This window comes from Heterodontus francisci, chromosome 1 (genome assembly GCF_036365525.1).
Source record: "Heterodontus francisci isolate sHetFra1 chromosome 1, sHetFra1.hap1, whole genome shotgun sequence".
Classification (NCBI taxonomy): domain Eukaryota; kingdom Metazoa; phylum Chordata; class Chondrichthyes; order Heterodontiformes; family Heterodontidae; genus Heterodontus; species Heterodontus francisci.
In genome coordinates, this window is record NC_090371.1 from 74,642,136 (window position 1) to 74,660,101 (window position 17,966).

At 41.7% G+C, this 17,966-nt stretch overlaps 1 protein-coding gene across 3 annotated transcripts in view; it reads left to right on the top strand.

Annotated features, from left to right (window-relative positions):
• Positions 1-17,966, top strand: part of mtmr12 (myotubularin related protein 12) — a 112,711-nt gene that overhangs the window by 58,415 nt on the left and 36,330 nt on the right. For all 3 annotated transcript variants that reach the window (XM_068031960.1, XM_068031970.1, XM_068031980.1), the window contains exons 8-13: positions 1,101-1,176; positions 4,094-4,200; positions 7,477-7,607; positions 8,990-9,068; positions 14,308-14,378; positions 15,389-15,558. In XM_068031960.1, coding sequence (XP_067888061.1) covers positions 1,101-1,176; positions 4,094-4,200; positions 7,477-7,607; positions 8,990-9,068; positions 14,308-14,378; positions 15,389-15,558 — 634 coding nt within the window. The remainder of the gene's footprint in view (positions 1-1,100; positions 1,177-4,093; positions 4,201-7,476; positions 7,608-8,989; positions 9,069-14,307; positions 14,379-15,388; positions 15,559-17,966) is intronic.

A 17,966-nucleotide genomic window follows, 5' to 3' on the forward strand; every position in this document is an offset into this window, starting at 1 on the left:
CAGTACTTTTTGACTTGCTGGATCTTAAATAAATTTCAAGTGACTTCTGTACATCTGACATTAAAAGTTACATGAAGGAGACTTTGCATTTGTGTAAGGTCTTAAATTTGAACCATACTAAATATGGCCCCTCTGGCCAAAGTGTACTTTATGCAGTTCTATTAAAACAGTATTATATTTTGTAGTTCCATGTGAAGACTTGAAAACTGGGCTGACTTTGTTTGAATTTGTATCTAAAGTGAATAATCTTGATGCTGGGAAATGAAGTGATTTTTCAGTTTATTGCACTTTTTCATTTCACCTCGAACTCTCCCCAGGTTGGATATATTATGGCCAGATGCAAACTAAAGTCCTGCCTCAGTTTTGTGAGAAGGTCCTTCTTTATTTTTTGTTTAATTGGTCTGATTGATGTAATCACTGTTCTTTCCCTCCCATTTATAAATGTGGTGAGGGGGTGGGGTAATCCAATTTTTTAAAAAAGAAACTAGGAAGTAATTCTAAAGCTGTACAAAATATTGGTTTGGCCACAGTTAGAATATTGTATTGAGTTTTGGGTGCCTTTCTTTTAGTCAAGATATCCAGGTCATGTGCAGAAGGTGCACCCTGCGATGGTATCTGGAAAAGTGGCTTTAGTTATGAAGAGACTAGAGAGGTTCAAACATGTGGGGTTTTAATGATGTAAGTCTGAAAAAACTATTTCCACAGTTTGAGTTAATAGTTAATCACCAAAAGAACACAGAGAAGTTGGGAGAAACGTTTTTACATTGAAGTTTTGTTAGGACATGAGCGCTGTATTGGAAACCATGATGGAAGTTGAATCCACGGTAGTTTTTAAAAGGAAAGTGAAAAATATGGGAAAAGGACAGGGGATTAAGTAGATAGCTGAGAACTAGTTCTGCACAATGGTCTATACAGTTCTATTAATGTGTATATATTTGGGGAGTCGGATATCAAAAATGTGAAAGGGAAGGAAAGATATTTCAACTTTGTAGCATCTCCCTGAAGTAAAGGGGGCATTGTTTAAACACTATATAGATTTGTTTGTCATTTGTTCATAAACTTTATATTTTCAAAACTTATTTGGGTTATTTTGCTTCCAGACTTCCGCAGTTCTTTGCTGTTCCTTTATCTGTTGCTGATGATGACATTAGGAAATACAAAGGAAAAGGAATTCCTGTAAGTTTGCTTTTTGTTTTTTCAAGTTACCTTTTACCACCCCCCCCCCCCCCCCACTTAATGCCACCAGTACCTTTTCATCACAAAGTCTGTTCTTGACAGTTGTCCCCTTTTAATGCAGGTACAGAGGACTGGTAGTAGCTTATACAGCAATTCAGGTGTAATAGAATGAGCAACGTTGCCGCAAGTCACCTGTTAATTTGAATATTTTAATCTAATAGTGGAGGCAAGGGTGCTGTTGGCTCCTGGTCTAGCAACTCATCCTTTTTTCTTCACATCCCTCCATGGCCTCACCCCTCTCTGTCTCTGTAACTGCCTCCAGCTCTCTGAGATATCTACACTTCTTCAATTCTACCTTCTTGCATATCACCCATTTTAATTGCTCCACCATTGGTAGCTGTGCCTTCAGCTGCCTGGGTCCTAAACTGTTTAATTCCCTCCCAAAACCTTTCTGCATCTCCCTTTTTTTTTAAAGCAGCCCTTAAAATCAGCCTCTTTTGACCAAACTTTTGATCATCAGTGGCGCAGTGGTTAGCACCGCAGCCTCACCGCTCCAAGCGACCCGGGTTCAATTCTGGGCACTGCCTGTGTGGAGTTTGCAAGTTCTCCCTGTGTCTGCGTGGGTTTCCTCCGGGTGCTCCGGTTTCCTCCCACAAGCCAAAGACTTGCAGGTTGATGGGTAAATTGGCCATTATAAATTGCCCCTAGTATAGGTAGGGAAATATAGGGACAGGTGGGGATGTGGTAGGAATATGGGATTAGTGTAGGATTAGTATAAATGGGTGGTTGATGGTCGGCACAGACTCGGTGGGCCGAAGGGCCTGTTTCAGTGCTGTATCTCTAAACTAAACTAAACTATTTGACTCCATCAAATTTTATTTGATAATGCTGCTGTGAAGTGCCGTGGGACATTTTGCTATTTTAAAGGTGCTATATAAATACAAGTTGTTCTACACTCCATCTGATTTTCCTTTCTAAATAGAAAAATCTGGGGGTGAGGGAGTGATCTCTATGGGTAGCCGATCTACTGATGCCCATTTTACAACCTGCCAAATATGAATTTTAACCACCTCGAGTCTAAGATGAAATGGTTATTTCTATAAATAGAAACTGCTGTATGCAGCAGTTCTAGTTTTATAATATCACAACTATGACATGCTGCTACTTCCAACTTGATATATTTAATAATTGTTATTGGCATATATGGCTGAACAGATCCAAATTGCTCATATCTTTTATAGTATGTAATCAACTTTTGCAATTCGGCTAATTGGTATTATATGGACTCTTTTTTTTTCTTTACAGTGTTGATTCACATTTATTTTCAAACAATTTTAGTTCATGGAAGCTTAAAATGTTGCCTAACCAAATAAGCTCTTAGTTACTCCTACAGTAAAAATGGTGTCATGTTGTGTTAAGACATTAACACTGCAATCTAAGCATTTTTGAAGTTCCTTCTCCACCGAATAATCACTTGTAGCATAACCTGGTTATAAGGAAGATATAAACAATCATTAGGAGCGCTTCTAAAGTAGCAACTGATGCTTTAGGACAAATCAAAACCATTGAACAAGCTTAATATGTTACCTGAATACAAGATTAGGATCCAACCTTTTTAAAATCACCAGGGAATGCTTTCTTTTATGTGTATGGCTTCAAAATTGAAACCCTTTACTGTTGGCAGTGTATGTTCATGACAATAGGTTAATGATTGACCATGTTATTGAAATTTATTGAGAAAACTGTAATAACTTTATGGCTTCCATTCGCTTGAAGATCAGACATTTTCAATGTTAACCTTGCTCTGCTTTAATGAAAAAACATTTGATGCGTCATGCAACTTAATCGCCTATTCTGGACAGATTCTGAAAGTATAATGCTTCTGGGCTAGTACTATATAGACATTTAATATATACTGTTGTCTTGCTTCTTTAAATGGTGGTACCCATTATTCATAGAAAAACAGGGCCTGATTGTTAAATGATCCAACGTTACATGACAGTTACCTAATTTCCACGGAACTTCTTTTTTTGCCCTTAGAAGGATTGGTAAATTGGACATATGCTTCCCAAGATACATCCCTGGTACTCTTTGATATTGGACCAGGAATGAAAAATAATTTATGTACTTCTAAATTGAATCAAACATGCACAGTATTTCAAACACAATTTTTGGTGGGCTGGAATTCATATCATCATCATAACCTGCTTTCAGAATGGAGTGAGCAACTAGTGGGAAGTCCTTTCTGGAGAAATCTACCAAAGTGCTTGAACTATTAAAATGCATGAACATGTTGTCACACTGCTGTAGATACATTGTCTGGGCAGTGCAATTTTAAAATGTCCCTAAAGGAAATTCTTCCACCCTCTCCAATGATCTTAGTGACCAAAATTTAATGTGGAAAAAAAACTCCCACACTCGCTCACCTACATTGGCCCCCTGTTCCCCACTGTCTCATTTTGTTACCCTGTTGCTTAAATCGCTCCATGGCCTTGCACACTCTATCTGTAACTTGCTGCTTGCAACCCTTCAACCCTGAACACTATCCTTTAGATGTCAGGCTCCGTTGTGCATTACCCTTTTGTTAACCATTTTATTAGCTGTACCTTCAACTACCAAGTCCTGCGCTCTGGAATTTACTCCTTAAACCATCCTCCTTACACCCCCACCACTTTATGACCATCCTAATTTATTGCTCTTTAGCTTTTGGTGTCTGTTATCCTTTATACCTATGACGTGTAATGGGACATGGTCATGTATAAATGCAGCTTCCTCCCGAGAGGTGAGCTCAGACACATGCAGTCCTGTTCTGGTTGTGAGTAGTACAAGTTGTCTCTCCCCATTTTATTTTTAATCAGTGCTTTTTAAAAAATAATATATTGCATTTTTACAATATTTCTAACTTACCCCTGTGCAGCTTTGGTGCTGGTCTCACTCCAGTGGCTGTGCATTGTTGAAGATGGCAGCTCTCCCTGAAACAGCTGATGACAGCACTTCACAAATGGACAAAGGTTGGGTTGACAGGTCAGTAGTTTATATATGTCTGTAAAAATATACAGCTGGGCTTCAAATTGGAAGGGTGCCTTTTGCTGCGTGACATTTTAATTTTTTTTTGCTTTCTTCCTGTCAGCATAATGTTCAGGAAAGTGTAACCAATTTTACATGATATGCAAGAACAGTACAGCACAGGAACAGGCCATTCGGCCCTCCAAGCCTGCGCCGATCTTGATGCCTGCCGAAACTAACACCTTCTGCACTTCCGGGGCCCATATCCCTCTATTCCCTTCCTATTCATATATTTGTCAAGATGTCTCTTAAACGTCGCTATTGTATCTGCTTCCACCACCTCCCCTGACAGCAAGTTCCAGGCACTCAGCACCCTCTGTGTAAAAAAAAAAAACTTGCCTTGCGCATCCCCTCTAAACTTTGCCCCTCGCAACTTAAACCTATGTCCCCTAGTAACTGACTGTTCCACCCTGGGAAAAAGCTTCTGACTATCCACTCTGTCCATGCCGCTAATAACTTTGTAAACCTCTATCATGTCGCCCCTCCACCTCCGTCGTTCCAGTGAAAACAATCTGAGTTTTTGCAACCTCTCCTCATAGCTAATGCCCTCCAGACCAGGCAACATCCTGGTAAACCTCCTCTGTACCCTCTCCAAAGCCTCCACGTCTTTCTGGTAGTGTGGCGACAGGATATTGCGTGCAATATTCTAAGTGTGGCCTAACTAAGGTTCTGTACAGCTGCAACATGACTTGCCAATTTTTATACTCTATGCCCCGACCGATGAAGGCAAGCATGCCGTATGCCTTCTTGACTACCTTATCCACCTGCGTTGCCACTTTCAGTGTCAAGCTAATAGTACATCATTTCCATGACTCCTCTCTAGCAGAAGAAAAGTCTGAATAAAATAAACCAAGCACACAAACAAAAAATGAATCTTTACTTTCTGAACTGTTTGCAGCATGTTGTAGGCAATAACCTAATGTCACGATGAGGTTAAGATGACATTGATAATCTGCCAGAGCAAAGTTCTTGTAATTTGACATTTCAAAACCTTGATGCGTTACTGCTTTTTAATTTAGAAAAGGGGATGGAATCAAAATTTGCAAAATGTAACTCTACGTTTGTACATAGTTTAAAGAAAGGCAGTCACATTTTCACAAAATGTTGCAAGTTTTTCAACAAATATAAAATTGAATTCAATGCTGCACAACTATTTTTAAAACTTTGCTTTTGGGACATCGGCATGGTGACATTTATTGCTGATCCAAGTTGCCTCAAGAAGCCGGTGATGGGTGTTTGTGAATTGCTGCAATTCTTGTGCTGATGGAGTTGTAAATTCTAGGAGTTTGGCTCAGTGTCCATGAAGGGTCAGTGATGTCCGTCGAAGTCATGACCGCGTGTGTGATTGGATGGCAACTTGGAGGTGATGGTGTTCCCAAGATTTTGTTACTCTTTACCTTCTTTGTGGTAGAGGCCAGGGGACTTGGAGGTTTTGTGATAAATAACCTTGTGTTGCTGCAGTGTACAGTGCACTCTATAGATTCCATTCTGTGATTCTATAAGATGAGATATGGACTCCAAGAGCTTTTTTATTATTCGTTCATGGGATGTGGGCATTGCTGGCTAAGCCAGCATTTATTGCCCGTCCATAATTGCCCTTGAGAAGGTGGTGATGAGCTGCCTTCTTGAACTGCAGCAGTCCTTTGGGTGTAGGCACTCCCACAGTGCTGTTAGGAAGGGAGTTCCAGGATTTTGACCCAATGACAGTGAAGGAACGGTGATATAGTTCCAAGTCAGGATGGTGTGGTTTGGAGGGGAACTTGGAGGTGTTCCCATGCATCTGCTGCCCTTGTCCTTCTAGGTGGTAGATGTCACAGATTTGAAGGTGCTGTCTAAGAAGCCTTGGTGAGTTGCTGCAATGCATTTTGTAGATGGTACACACTGTTGCCACTGTGCGTCGGTGGTGAATGGGGTGCCAATCAAGTGGGCTGCTTTGTTCTGGATGGTGTCGAGCTTCTCGAGTGTTGTTGGAGCTGCACCCATCCAGGCAAGTGGAGAATATTCCATCACACTCCTGACTAGTGTCTTGTAGATGGTGAGCAGGTATTGGGGGACAGGAGGTGAGTTACTCACTGCAGAATTCCTAGCCTCTGACCTACTCGTGTCGCCACAGTATTTATGTGGCTGGTGCAGTTCAGTTTCTGGCCAATGGTAACCCTCAGGATGTTGATAGTGAGGGATTCTGTGATGGTAAAGCCATTGAAAATCAAGAGGAGATGGTTAGATTCTCCTCTTTGTGATGGTCATTGCCTGTCACTTGTGTGGTGTGAATGTTACTTGCCACTTATCAGCCCAAGCCTGGATGTTGCCCAGGTTTTGCTGCATATGGGCACTCGATGCTTCAGTATCTGAGGAGTTGTGAATGTTGCTGAACATTGTACAATCATCAGCAAGCATCCTCACTTCTGACCTTATGATGGAGGGAAGGCCATTGATGAAGCAGCTGAAGATGGTTGGGCCTAAGATACTACCCTGAGGAACTCCTGCAGTGATGTGATGTCCTGGGACTGATTGACCTCCAACAACCACAACCATCTTCCTTTGTGCTAGGTATGACTCCAACCAGCAGAGAGTTTTTCTTGATTCCCATTGACTCCAGTTTTGCTAGGGCTCCTTGATGCCATACTCGATCAAATGCTGCATTGATGTCAAGGGCAGTTTCTGTTCTACAAGCACTCCTACGAATGTGATCGTAGATCTGGGTTGATGAGATACAGGTCAAGTGCTCATGTTGGTTCCCTTGCCACCCAATGCAGGCCCAGTCTGACAGCTCTGTCATTTCTGGATTTAGCCAGTTTCGTTGGAGCCACTATTTGTGCTAGCACTTGAAGTCCATGCAAAACTTTCAGGAACGTCACCTCAGGAATACATTCTGTGCCTTTGCTTCTCTCAGCGGTGGTCAACATAGAGTAGTGATTTTTGCCAATACAGAGGGATGGTACTTGTTAATCTGGACTTTGTTTGATTTCAGGCCACAAAATTTCAAATGCCACTTGTATCTTTTGTTTATTGTATGTTCAAAAATCTAATCAACTACCTCCGTGTTTAAATGTTCCAGTGGAGTCTGCCCCAGGATCTCTCCCCATTCCTTCGACATGTGTATACCTGGGGTGAGGGTATGTGTATGTGCAGCATTTGGAAGTGTGTACAATTTAAAATGTTCTGCCTGCACATCTGGCTTGTGTGACTATTACTAATCTAATCTAATGGTTATACTCCTTTTTGATTTTGCAGGCTGTTCCAAATGCTCGGAGAAACCCATCGCTTGAATCACACAGTCAGAACTGAGATCCTTTCAGCCACTCTCCCAACTCTGCAGGAAATACAGGCTTCTTACAGCAGATTTAAGCAGCTGTTCCTGCTGGGTAAACTAACTTTGGGAACCACAGTAGTTATAATACTTAATCTGCAACGATGAGCAGTTCTACTCTGTTTAAAAGCATTCAGATATTTTCATTTGAAATGAGCCCGATTAAATTTCACATTGAGCTTGAAAATGGTTATTAGCTTTATCTTCCTCATCACCAACTTTTTAAAATAGTTTTTATTTTGTAAACAAAGGATTTTTAGTTTAATTTTACCTCATTTCTTCATGGAGTGATGGGCCGGACTTTTACGCCGCCCCAGCGGGTCGGGTGGGGGGTCGGGGGGTGGCAGCGTAAAATTGAGCGGCAGGCTCCGGGAGGCTTAACCGCCCCGATTCCGCCTCCAACCAAGTTTGCCCTCGGGTGGGCCACTTCTCACCACCCCGCCGGACCTCCGTAATCAAGAGCCTTAAGTGGCCACCTAACAACCACTCAAGGGCCCTCGCCTGCCTCCACAGGTATTTTACCCGTGGTAAGCAGGTGTGCCGGGAACGTGAAAGGCCGCCCAGCTATAGCACAGGTGGCCCGATTTGAGAGCCACCCCCGCCTCCCAACCCAACCCCGGAATCCAAGATCCGCTCCCTGTGGCGCTGCTGAGACTAAGAGCTGCCAGCCCGCTGATTGGCCGGCAGCTCACTGAGGTGGGACCTCCTCCCTCAAGTGTGTGGAAGTCCCGCCTCGGGCCAATTAAAGCTTGGGGATCTGTAAAATACGGGACAGATCTCCGGGCTGGGCGGGAGCGGGATCGGCACCGACATTTACGTCGGAGTCCAGCTCCCGTCCGTCTAGCATAAAATTCCGGCCATAGTAATTGAAATTAAAAGTGTTGATTTGCTTTTAAACAAATTATACTGATCAGTTCACTGGTAAATTTATATAGGGTTTGAATACTGATTTAAACCTTAAGTGTGCTAATGGGTGTTGAAGGAAAATAATATTTGGTGTTTAAGTGTATATACTGTCTAGCCTTAACACCACAACATGTCATTATTGGTTTGTAGTTGGGGTATGTTGAACCATTCTGGACATTAAAGCTACAGTTGACTCATGATAAATATATTGAACCTAGTATCTAGGAGTCCTTTTCATTCCAAGGTGTACTGGAACAATTGTTTTGCCTAAGTATTCACATTTGGTTTTAAAATGTTTGCTATTTAAATGGTCCGAGCCATAAATAAAACAGGGTTAGCATTGTTTTCCTAAAATCTTAGCTCTTTCAACTTTATGTACAGAACCCACTTAACACATTTAAAAAACTTTGGTATGAATGAGGTCAAATTGCAATCTGAAACCTTCCTCTCCTTTTTTTTGCCTAATCGGGTAAACTTGTGTATTGATGTAGATATATTCAGCTCTATGTAATAATAATTGTTCTTGACCAGATAATGCTGCTGAATTCTGGGAGTCTGACATTAAATGGCTGTCTGCTTTAGAGAATGCAAACTGGCTGGAAGTTATCAGGTTTGTTCATCTATCCAGTATTCTTGTTAAATCATGATTTATGTGTAGTTTGTTTCTTGAATCCATCAGTATAATTGGGTGGAGGTGCTAAAGCAAAAATATTTAACACTGCAGCAATGCAGTTGGTTCATTAATCCTGTCATAATTAAAGCCAATATAACTTTTTCTATTGTAGATCTTTTTTCTTTCATCGAACATTTGCACGTTTTAACATTTAATTGAAGTGAAATTACACTGAAAGCATAATGCTATCAAACATAATTTCTGCTGTTCATGTAAAGAAAAAGGATTTTTGCCTCTGCTGGAATACTACAGGAACATTAGAGCTAAAGAGAATTCACTGGAAAAACTTTTTTTTTTTTGGCAAATATACTGTTCCTTACTTCTGTTCTGTGGCTGCCAATTAAGAAAACTTTGGCTTGCCTGAACTGTTCAGTTCATTTTGTATTTTAATATTTACAGCTTTTTTGCTCTCTTCCAAAAGAGGTAGTTGTTAGAACATCCCTTGCTCAGTTTAAAAGATACCAAAATTCCAATATGCAAAACATAGGGCATAAAATAAACCACATTGTTTGTATGGGTTTTGTACACTAGTGTTTTCAACAGTGCACATTTAGCATGTTGAATAATGAAATGCTATGCCACAGAAGAGAGGAGCTTTCCATCATTCAGTCTCTTGTAATGCAAAAAGCTGATAAGAAGTGATGTCATAAACTAGAGCTGAATGCTTATCTGCCTGCTGCAGAAGTGTATAGCATTTCAATCATTGCAGACCAGAAAGAAAAGCTTCTCTTAAGATCCAGCGGCAGTATTTTCAACACATTGCTTCACCTATTGGGGTTTTGTTTAACCTTTCCTATTTTATTTCAATACTGTTATGACTGAGGTGGGAGGAGTGCACTGTTTTTCTAGTTACCGATACAGTCATAGACTATTTTTATCCCAGAAAAAAATACACCAACCAGGTTTCTTTAATCAACAACAAAATTATTATAAGAACAAAACATAACCAGTAATGAAGCAAAGCACTAACACACAGATTGAAATATAAAAGTTCCCTTTTTACCTTAGCCCCTCACGCATGTACACACACATACACCGGTTAACCTTTAAAACAGAGAGTTACTCTTTAGGGCTCTATTACCAAAAAACAGGCACAAAGAATACTTTGGCCAGATAGTTGCTAATTCTTGAAGAAAAAAAGAGAAGATATGTTTTGTTTGGCATCCCAAATACACGTGGACGGTAGTCACTGGGATCTTCCTAGAACAGTTCTTGCCTGGTGACGTTGAAGATCAGTTTGGGCAGGCTTTCCAGGAAAAATGCAGCAACAGGGGTTTTGGGCAGTTTCTTATACTTCTCAAAGAAATGGAAAACTGGCAGGCATTTCAAAGAGCTGTGGTGGGGTTTGCTCCCTTGGCAAGTTTTCTCCAACTGTCTTTTCAAACCATTGTCCATATCCCAACTCACTGTCCAAAGTGAAACCAAATACAATATCTCAAGAGTCAAGCCTCCTGACCCTTATAAATCTTGACCTGTCACTTCTTTGTAAACATCTTTCCCCAAGTCCAAAAACCCCCTGCTGGGTATTTATCTTCCAGTAACGACAAGCTCAGTCCAAAAGACCTTCTGATAACCTCTCTTTTAAAAAGAAACCCAAAGTTCCACCATCTATGGAATCTTTTGACAATTTTAAAACACAAATCCTCATAATTCAACAAAAACAAAATGGAAACACTCATAACAATACACATGCACTTTTATTGTTTTTATGTCATAGAGTCATAGTCGTACAGCATGGAAACAGGCTCTTCGGCCCACCATGTCCATGCCAACCATAATGCCTATCTATACTAATCCCACCTGCCTGTATTAATTCCATATCCCTGTATGCCTTGCTCATTCAAGTACCTGTCCAGATGCCTCTTAAATGTCGCTACTGTTACTGCCTCCACCATCACTTCAGACAGCTCATTCCAGATACCCACTATTCGTTGTGTGAAAAATTTACCCCTTTGATCCCCTTTAAACCTCTTTCCTCTCACCTTAAATCTATGCCCTCTAGTCTTAGTCACCCCTACCATGGGAAACAGACTCTGGCTATCTACCCTATCTATGCCTCTCATAATTTTATATACCTCTATCATGTCCCCTCTCAGCCTCCTTCGCTCCAGGGAAAACAGACCCAGCCTATCCAATCTCTCTCTTTATAACTCGAGCCCTCCAAACCAGGCAACTTCCTTGTGAATCTTTTCTGCACCCTCTCTAGCTTATTCACATCTTTCCTGTAGTGCGACGACCAGAACTGCACACAGTACTCCAAATGCGGCCTAACCAACGTTCTGTACAACTGTAACATGACGTCCCAACTCTTGTAGTCAATGCCTCGGCTGATGAAGGCAAGCATGCCATACACCACCTTCACCACCCTGTCTACCTGTGTTGCCACTTTCAGGGAACTATGTACTTGCACCCCAAGGTCTCTGCTCAACAACACTCCCCAGGGCCCTGCCATTCACTGTATATGTCCTGCCTTGCTTTAACTTCCCAAAATGCATCACTTCACACTTGTCTGCGTTAAATTCCATTTGCCACACCCTTGCCCACTTTCCCAGTTGATCTATATCCTCTTGTAACCTTAGACAACCTTCTTCATTGTCCACTATACCACCAATTTTGGTGTCATCTGCAAACTTACTAATCATGCCCCTTACATTCACATCCAAGACATTAATATATATGACAAACAACAGAGGGCCCAGCACCGATTCCTGCAGCACACCACTAGTCACCGGCCTCCAATCAGAAAAAACAACCCTCCACTACCACCCTCTGCCTCCTATCACCAAGCCAATTTTGTATCCAATTGGCTAGCTCGCCCTGAATCCCATGTGTTCGAACCTTCTGGACCAGCCTACCATGAGGGACCTTGTCAAAGGCCTTGCTAAAGTCCACGTCGACAACGTCCATCACCCTGCCCTTGTCAATCCTCTTGGTCACCTCCTCAAAACTCAATCAAATTCGTGAGACATGATTTCCCGTGCACAGAGCCATGCTGACTATCCCTAATCAGATCATGCCTTTCCAGATGCATATAAATCCTGTCTCTCAGAATCCCTTCCAATAACTTTCCCACCACTGATGTAAGGCTCACCGGCCTGTTGTTCCCTGGCTTATCCCTGCTGTCCTTCTTAAATAAAGGCACAACATCAGCTATCCTCCAGTCTTCCGGTACCTCACCCATGGCTAACGATGATACAAAAATCTCTGCCAGGGCCCCAGCAATCTCCTCCCTTGCTTCCCAGAGCATCCTAGGATACACCTGGTCAGGCCCTGGGGATTTATGTGTTCATAGTTTGTGAAGTTGGAAAATGTGGTTTGACATTATCCATGCACAGAAGCCGACTGAGGCTTGGATGGCGCAATTATTCACTAGCGCAAAACCTCATAAAAATTACACTTCTATAGCATAGTGGAGAGTAGGACTGAACCAGTGGCTCGAAACATAGCAATAAAATTTGCTAACAACTAGTGATATTGTTAGGTTGTTAAAAATTTGAAAAATGGGAATATTAATCTTGTGTTTCATTAATGGACAGTAATCCCAGTCGCAACTGATGGAATTGAAGGGATATTTTTTACAGCTCTACAGTTCCTAGACCATGGAAATGATATATACTTCTCTACCATTTTCAGAAGTAACAAGTAACAGCTTTTTTTGTTTGTTTAAATTGAATCCCTGGATAAATGGGTATTTCCTGGCAATTTGTTCATTAGTCTAAAAAGCTAATGCATGGCTATCATTTTGATTTGTACAAATTTGTTAGAGAAACTTGTATTACTGTATAGTGCCTTTCACAACTTCAGATTGTCCCACATCATTCCCAGCCAATAAAGTACTTTTGAACTGTAACCACTTTTGTAGTGCATGAAAACACAAGTGTATAGTGGGTAACATGAGCTCCCAAATTTCTGTTCTGCCACATCATCCAGCTTTCTTCCATTCAAAATATAATTTTTCAATAGCCCACAACATAGAGGTTTCCAGTCATAAGGGCAGACAGACAACACAACAGAAAAATTGCCTCCAAGAGTGAACAACTAGATGGAGGTGTACAATAAGCCACACAATCTCTCTCAATGAAAATTTTTCTGTTTTTTTCCCCCTACTTCTGTCTAAAGGTGTAGGGTTGCACTTGTACTGAACTGAAATGGTAATTTTAAAAAAAATTTCTTAATTTTACCTCCTGGGTTTAAACATTATTTTGTAAACTGGATTTATAAATGTAAATTTTTTTAAATTTTTTTTGGTAAAACTTTAACTTTTTCTGTTTGTTTGTAAATCCAGATTTGAGATTGTATTGACTTTTAGTTTCCCTGCCGCCCCCCAACGAGTTATTGGAGTAATTAAATCTTGTCTGCTTGAGCAAAATGTATTATTCTTGCCCTTTATCAGCTTGTTGCCTACTGGTAATCCAAGGTAAATGTGCTTGTATAACGTGAAGTAAAAAATGTAGAACTTGAACCTTGTTGCACCTGGTTTACAGGCATAAAGAGGCAATGAGACCCAGTTCTGTGCTCCAAGAACATCTGGAAAACATTCTACATGAAATTGGGTCAGGTGTACCTAGTAGCATGCTGAAATAGGCGGGGGGGTGGGGGGTGGTGGTGGAGGAGTTGGGTGGGTACCTTGCATATGTAAATAAAGGGCCTAATGCCTGTTTTGAGTCCCCTTACAGAAATTGAGCAATGATGGGCAGGGCAGACATCAGGCCTGCGCCACTCAGCATTGTAGAGGTACTACCAATTAAAAGTAAAGTTGTTTTTTCTAATGTAAATTTTAACAGCTGTCTTTTTTTTTTTGGAGTAGGGGCAGCACCAATGGCCCCGGACTCAGTCACCGCCATTTCCTGCTTTCCCAGACTTGTCTTTGGCATTGCTAGCCAGGCAAGCAGGCTGACATTTGTACTCTTCAAATGCATGAGCCCCCTTTTTGGAGTTGCAGCAGATGCCGACAGCTCGTGCAGAAAATAAGGCCCATGGCCCAATATTGGGCCAACTTTTCACGTTTCCATTTGCGTGTGCCCAAAAACAGGGCTCATAATTTTCTCCTTGCTGGTAAAAGCATTGAAGGATAATTGGAAGATGGCATTGATATTTTAAAGATAATTTCTGCTCATAAAAAAAAAAACTGAAATAAGTTGCTCCAATATGAGATGTGGGCTGTGTTCCTTCACAGGCAATGTCTGAAGAAAGCCTTGGATATTGTTGAATGCCTGGAGTATAAAAACACATCTGTGGTGCTTGTGGGTAAGGAAGAGTTAGATTACTTTGTCTTTTGCATAACATTGAGTTCTGCAACATTGCCATATTTTGTTTGATCTTGAAAAATACAATTTGGGACATATGGAGCTGAAACTTGAGTGCACCGCAAATCGTGGCAGCGCACTGAGATGCTGGCGGTCTTCAGGCATGCACGTGCCTTTGCTGCGCCCCCGCAATATTTTGCAGGGGGGCTCATTTAATTGGAGGGGGCAGAGCGGCCACCCCCGATGATTTAGAGGGGGCGGCTGCTCCGTCCCCAGCAACGGTGTCCGGTGCTACTGTTCCAGCGCCATTTTTAAAGTGCTTCAAGCCCTTCATGTAAATTTTAAATGTATAAAGGACTTATTGCACAAATCTTTTGAAATAAAATTTTACTCAAACTTTTCATCCCCCATCCCCATGCCCTCTTACCCCCCCCCCACCCCCCCCATGAGTTCTCAATAAATAAAATTAACTGTAGCCCCAGAAAACTAATTTTCAAGTAACAAACTTTAACTCTCCCACCTTCAGAACATTTGACCCTGAACCGCTTCCCACCATCCCCACAACTAATCTGAGCAGTTTTCCCTGCTCCACACCCCTCCCAACCTGAAGATTTCACTGCTCCCCGCCTCCCCACCAGTGTCATGCCTTAGAAACCAAATGGAGTTCCAAAGGCACGGGACCTCCATCCAGTGGCCGTAATATTGGCGTGGGACAGCCGCCAGGGCAAGGTAAGTTGATTTTAAATTTATTTCCATTGATTTTAATATGTAAACGAAGGCACCGCCCTTAAGCGGCAGTGGGGGGCCGCACTGAGGCCATGCCGCTGCTGGTAAAATTCAGCCCATGACCTTTTTGTTCATTTTTTCCACTTTATTTAATCAGCCTTTTTTTTTGTTTAAAACCTTTAACTTGGGTTAAAACTTCCACTTTCCCCATTTCCCCCCCAGTCATAACTGCTTCTTCACATTAGAGAACCCATTATAAGTGTGTTCTTATCTTTTCTCATACAGAAGAAAATTCCTCTGATCTGTGCTGTCTAATAGCTAGTCTAGTCCAGGTGATCATAGACCCACATTTAAGAACAATATCTGGCTTCCAGAGTTTAATACAGAAGGAGTGGGTGATGGGCTGCCATTGCTTTCTGGATCGATGTAATCTTCTGCGAAGCAATGATAAAGAGGTAAGGCTGAAATAATTAAGAGACATGAGTAATTGCTCTCCAGTGCTAAATTTAAATTGGATAGCTGTGTCCAATGTTGATGTGCAATGCAGTTTTGTAACATATTAAGTGGAGTTTGTTCTTTGTCTCAAAATTGTTTCCAGTAGATTTATGGAATTGTCATTCAAGACATGGATGAGAAGCTTGATATGTTAGTGTGTTGCTGCATCTCGGCTTGTGGAATTAAACCAAGGATTTGACCAATTTTTATATACTAAACCAAATGGGCCGAAGGGCCTGTTTCTGTGCTGTATAACTCTATTACAGTGGCTACTTTGAGTAATATCTCTGCATAATGTAAGGTAACTTGCTAAATGGGAAACAATTCTCGAGACTTAAATTGAATTACTTGTAATATCAGCCAAGTGATGTATCCAATAATATCACATTTGGAGGAAAGTTTTACTGAAATACAACCAACATTCGCTTCCTTTTTCTTTCTTTTACCCCCTCTCCCAAATGTCGTGAGCTTATGATCTCAGCTGGGATATTTGCTTTGGGGGCGGGGCGGGGGGGGCGGTGGTGGTGTGGGGTGGTGGTGGTTGGGGGGAAGAAAGAGATCCTAGGGAAACGAGAGGAAAATCCGGTTGCGCGCTCTCCTGTGGTGATGTAGGCATTTTGATGATTTTTAGATTTGTTGAAAGCCGTTTTTTACTGGAAAGAACTTGAATCTTAACCTTCATCCAAAGTAACAATGAGAATTTTTAATAACCAGAACTGGGCAAATGACTCCACAGTGGGCTTTTGCTTTAATAAATGCTTTGTTTTTAAACTAAGCTTGTAATCTAACAGAAAATGCTGGAAACCTTCAGGTCAAGCAATATCTGGAGAGAGAAGCAGTTAACATTTCAGGTTGATGACATTTCATCAGAACTGGGAAGAAGTTCGAGAAAGTCTGTTAACCAACTACAGAGCCAGGGAAAAGTGACATGAAAAGACCGAGAGAGAAGTCTAATGGGGTGGACTGCAGGAATGATTAAATTGCAAAATGAGATGAGCCAAGTATAGAAACAAAGATGAGTTCAGAGGAGGTGTAAATAGTTACAGGACAACAGCAGCGAAGGAGAAGCATGAAAAATCTGCCACAGAGAAGAAGGCTCCCGTGGCCCAGGAATGGGGCAGAAGAAAGGCAACTGAACCCCAGTGGTGTGGACCACCTGGCCATGTACCAATGGGAGATCTCCAGCCCACATCATTTCCACTCCCAGTGATTCTGGTACAGCCATCTTTGATTACCAGCACCTGGTGCCCCAACAGAAAATGGGAGAGCTAATTAAGGTCTAAAGTTAAGGAGTAAAGTTGTTAAACTCAAGGCCAGAAAGATGAGCTGTATTTTCTGAGCTTGCATCGAGAACAGAGAGGTGGGATTGGAATGGAGAATTAAAGTGGCAAGCAACTGGAAGCTCAGTCACACTTGCGAACTGAACAGAGATCACTCAATCTGCGTTTCGCCTCCCCAATGTAGCACAACACATCGTAAGCAGCAAATACAGTATACTACGTTGGATAAAGTACAAGCAAGTTACTGTTTCACCCAGGAGTAGTATTTGGGGCCCTGGCCAGTGGGAAGGGAGGAGGTGAAAGGGTATTTGTTGCATTTCCTGCAACATCTGCGTGGGAAGGAGAGTCGGGGTTGTGGGTGATTAAAGTGTGGATCAGTGTGTAATGGAGAGAATGATACTTTTGGAATGCTGAAAGGGGAGGGGAAAGGTGTTTGGTGTCATTCTGGAGGTGGCTTCGGATGATCTGTTGAATATGGAGCCTGGTGGGGTAGAATGTAAGGACAAAAGGGACCCTTTCATTGTTCTGGAAAGGGATTAAGGCAGAAGTACTGGAAATGGGATGGACTTGGTGGAGGACTCTCTTCCCCTATGAAGGAGAAGCCTCTGCTAAGGAAACAGGAAGGCATTTTGGAAGTTCTGGTGTGGAAGAAGGTATCATTGAAACAGATGCTATGGAGTAATTGGGAGAATTGAGTCCTTACAGGAAGCAAGATGGAGGAAGTACAGTTGAGCTAGCTGTAGGAGTTGGTGGGCTTGTAGTAGACAATGGTGAACCACTTTTCTCCAGAAATGGAGTCTAAGAGGGATCAAGCAATATTAAGAGAGGGGTGGAAGTTAGGAGCAAAGTTTTCCAGTTCAGAACAAGAGCAGGAAGCAACACCAATACATCATTGTACCAGAAAGAAAAGTCAAGGAGAGGACATGGGTAGGATTGGAACAAAATGTTCCATGTATCATGAAAAAGAAGGCATAGCTAGGACCCATACATGTTCCCATTGCAGCGCCTTTAATATGGAAAAAGTGAGTAGGGTTAACGGAAAAGTTGTGAAATATGAGAGCAAGTTTGTCTTATCTATGAAAGTCAAG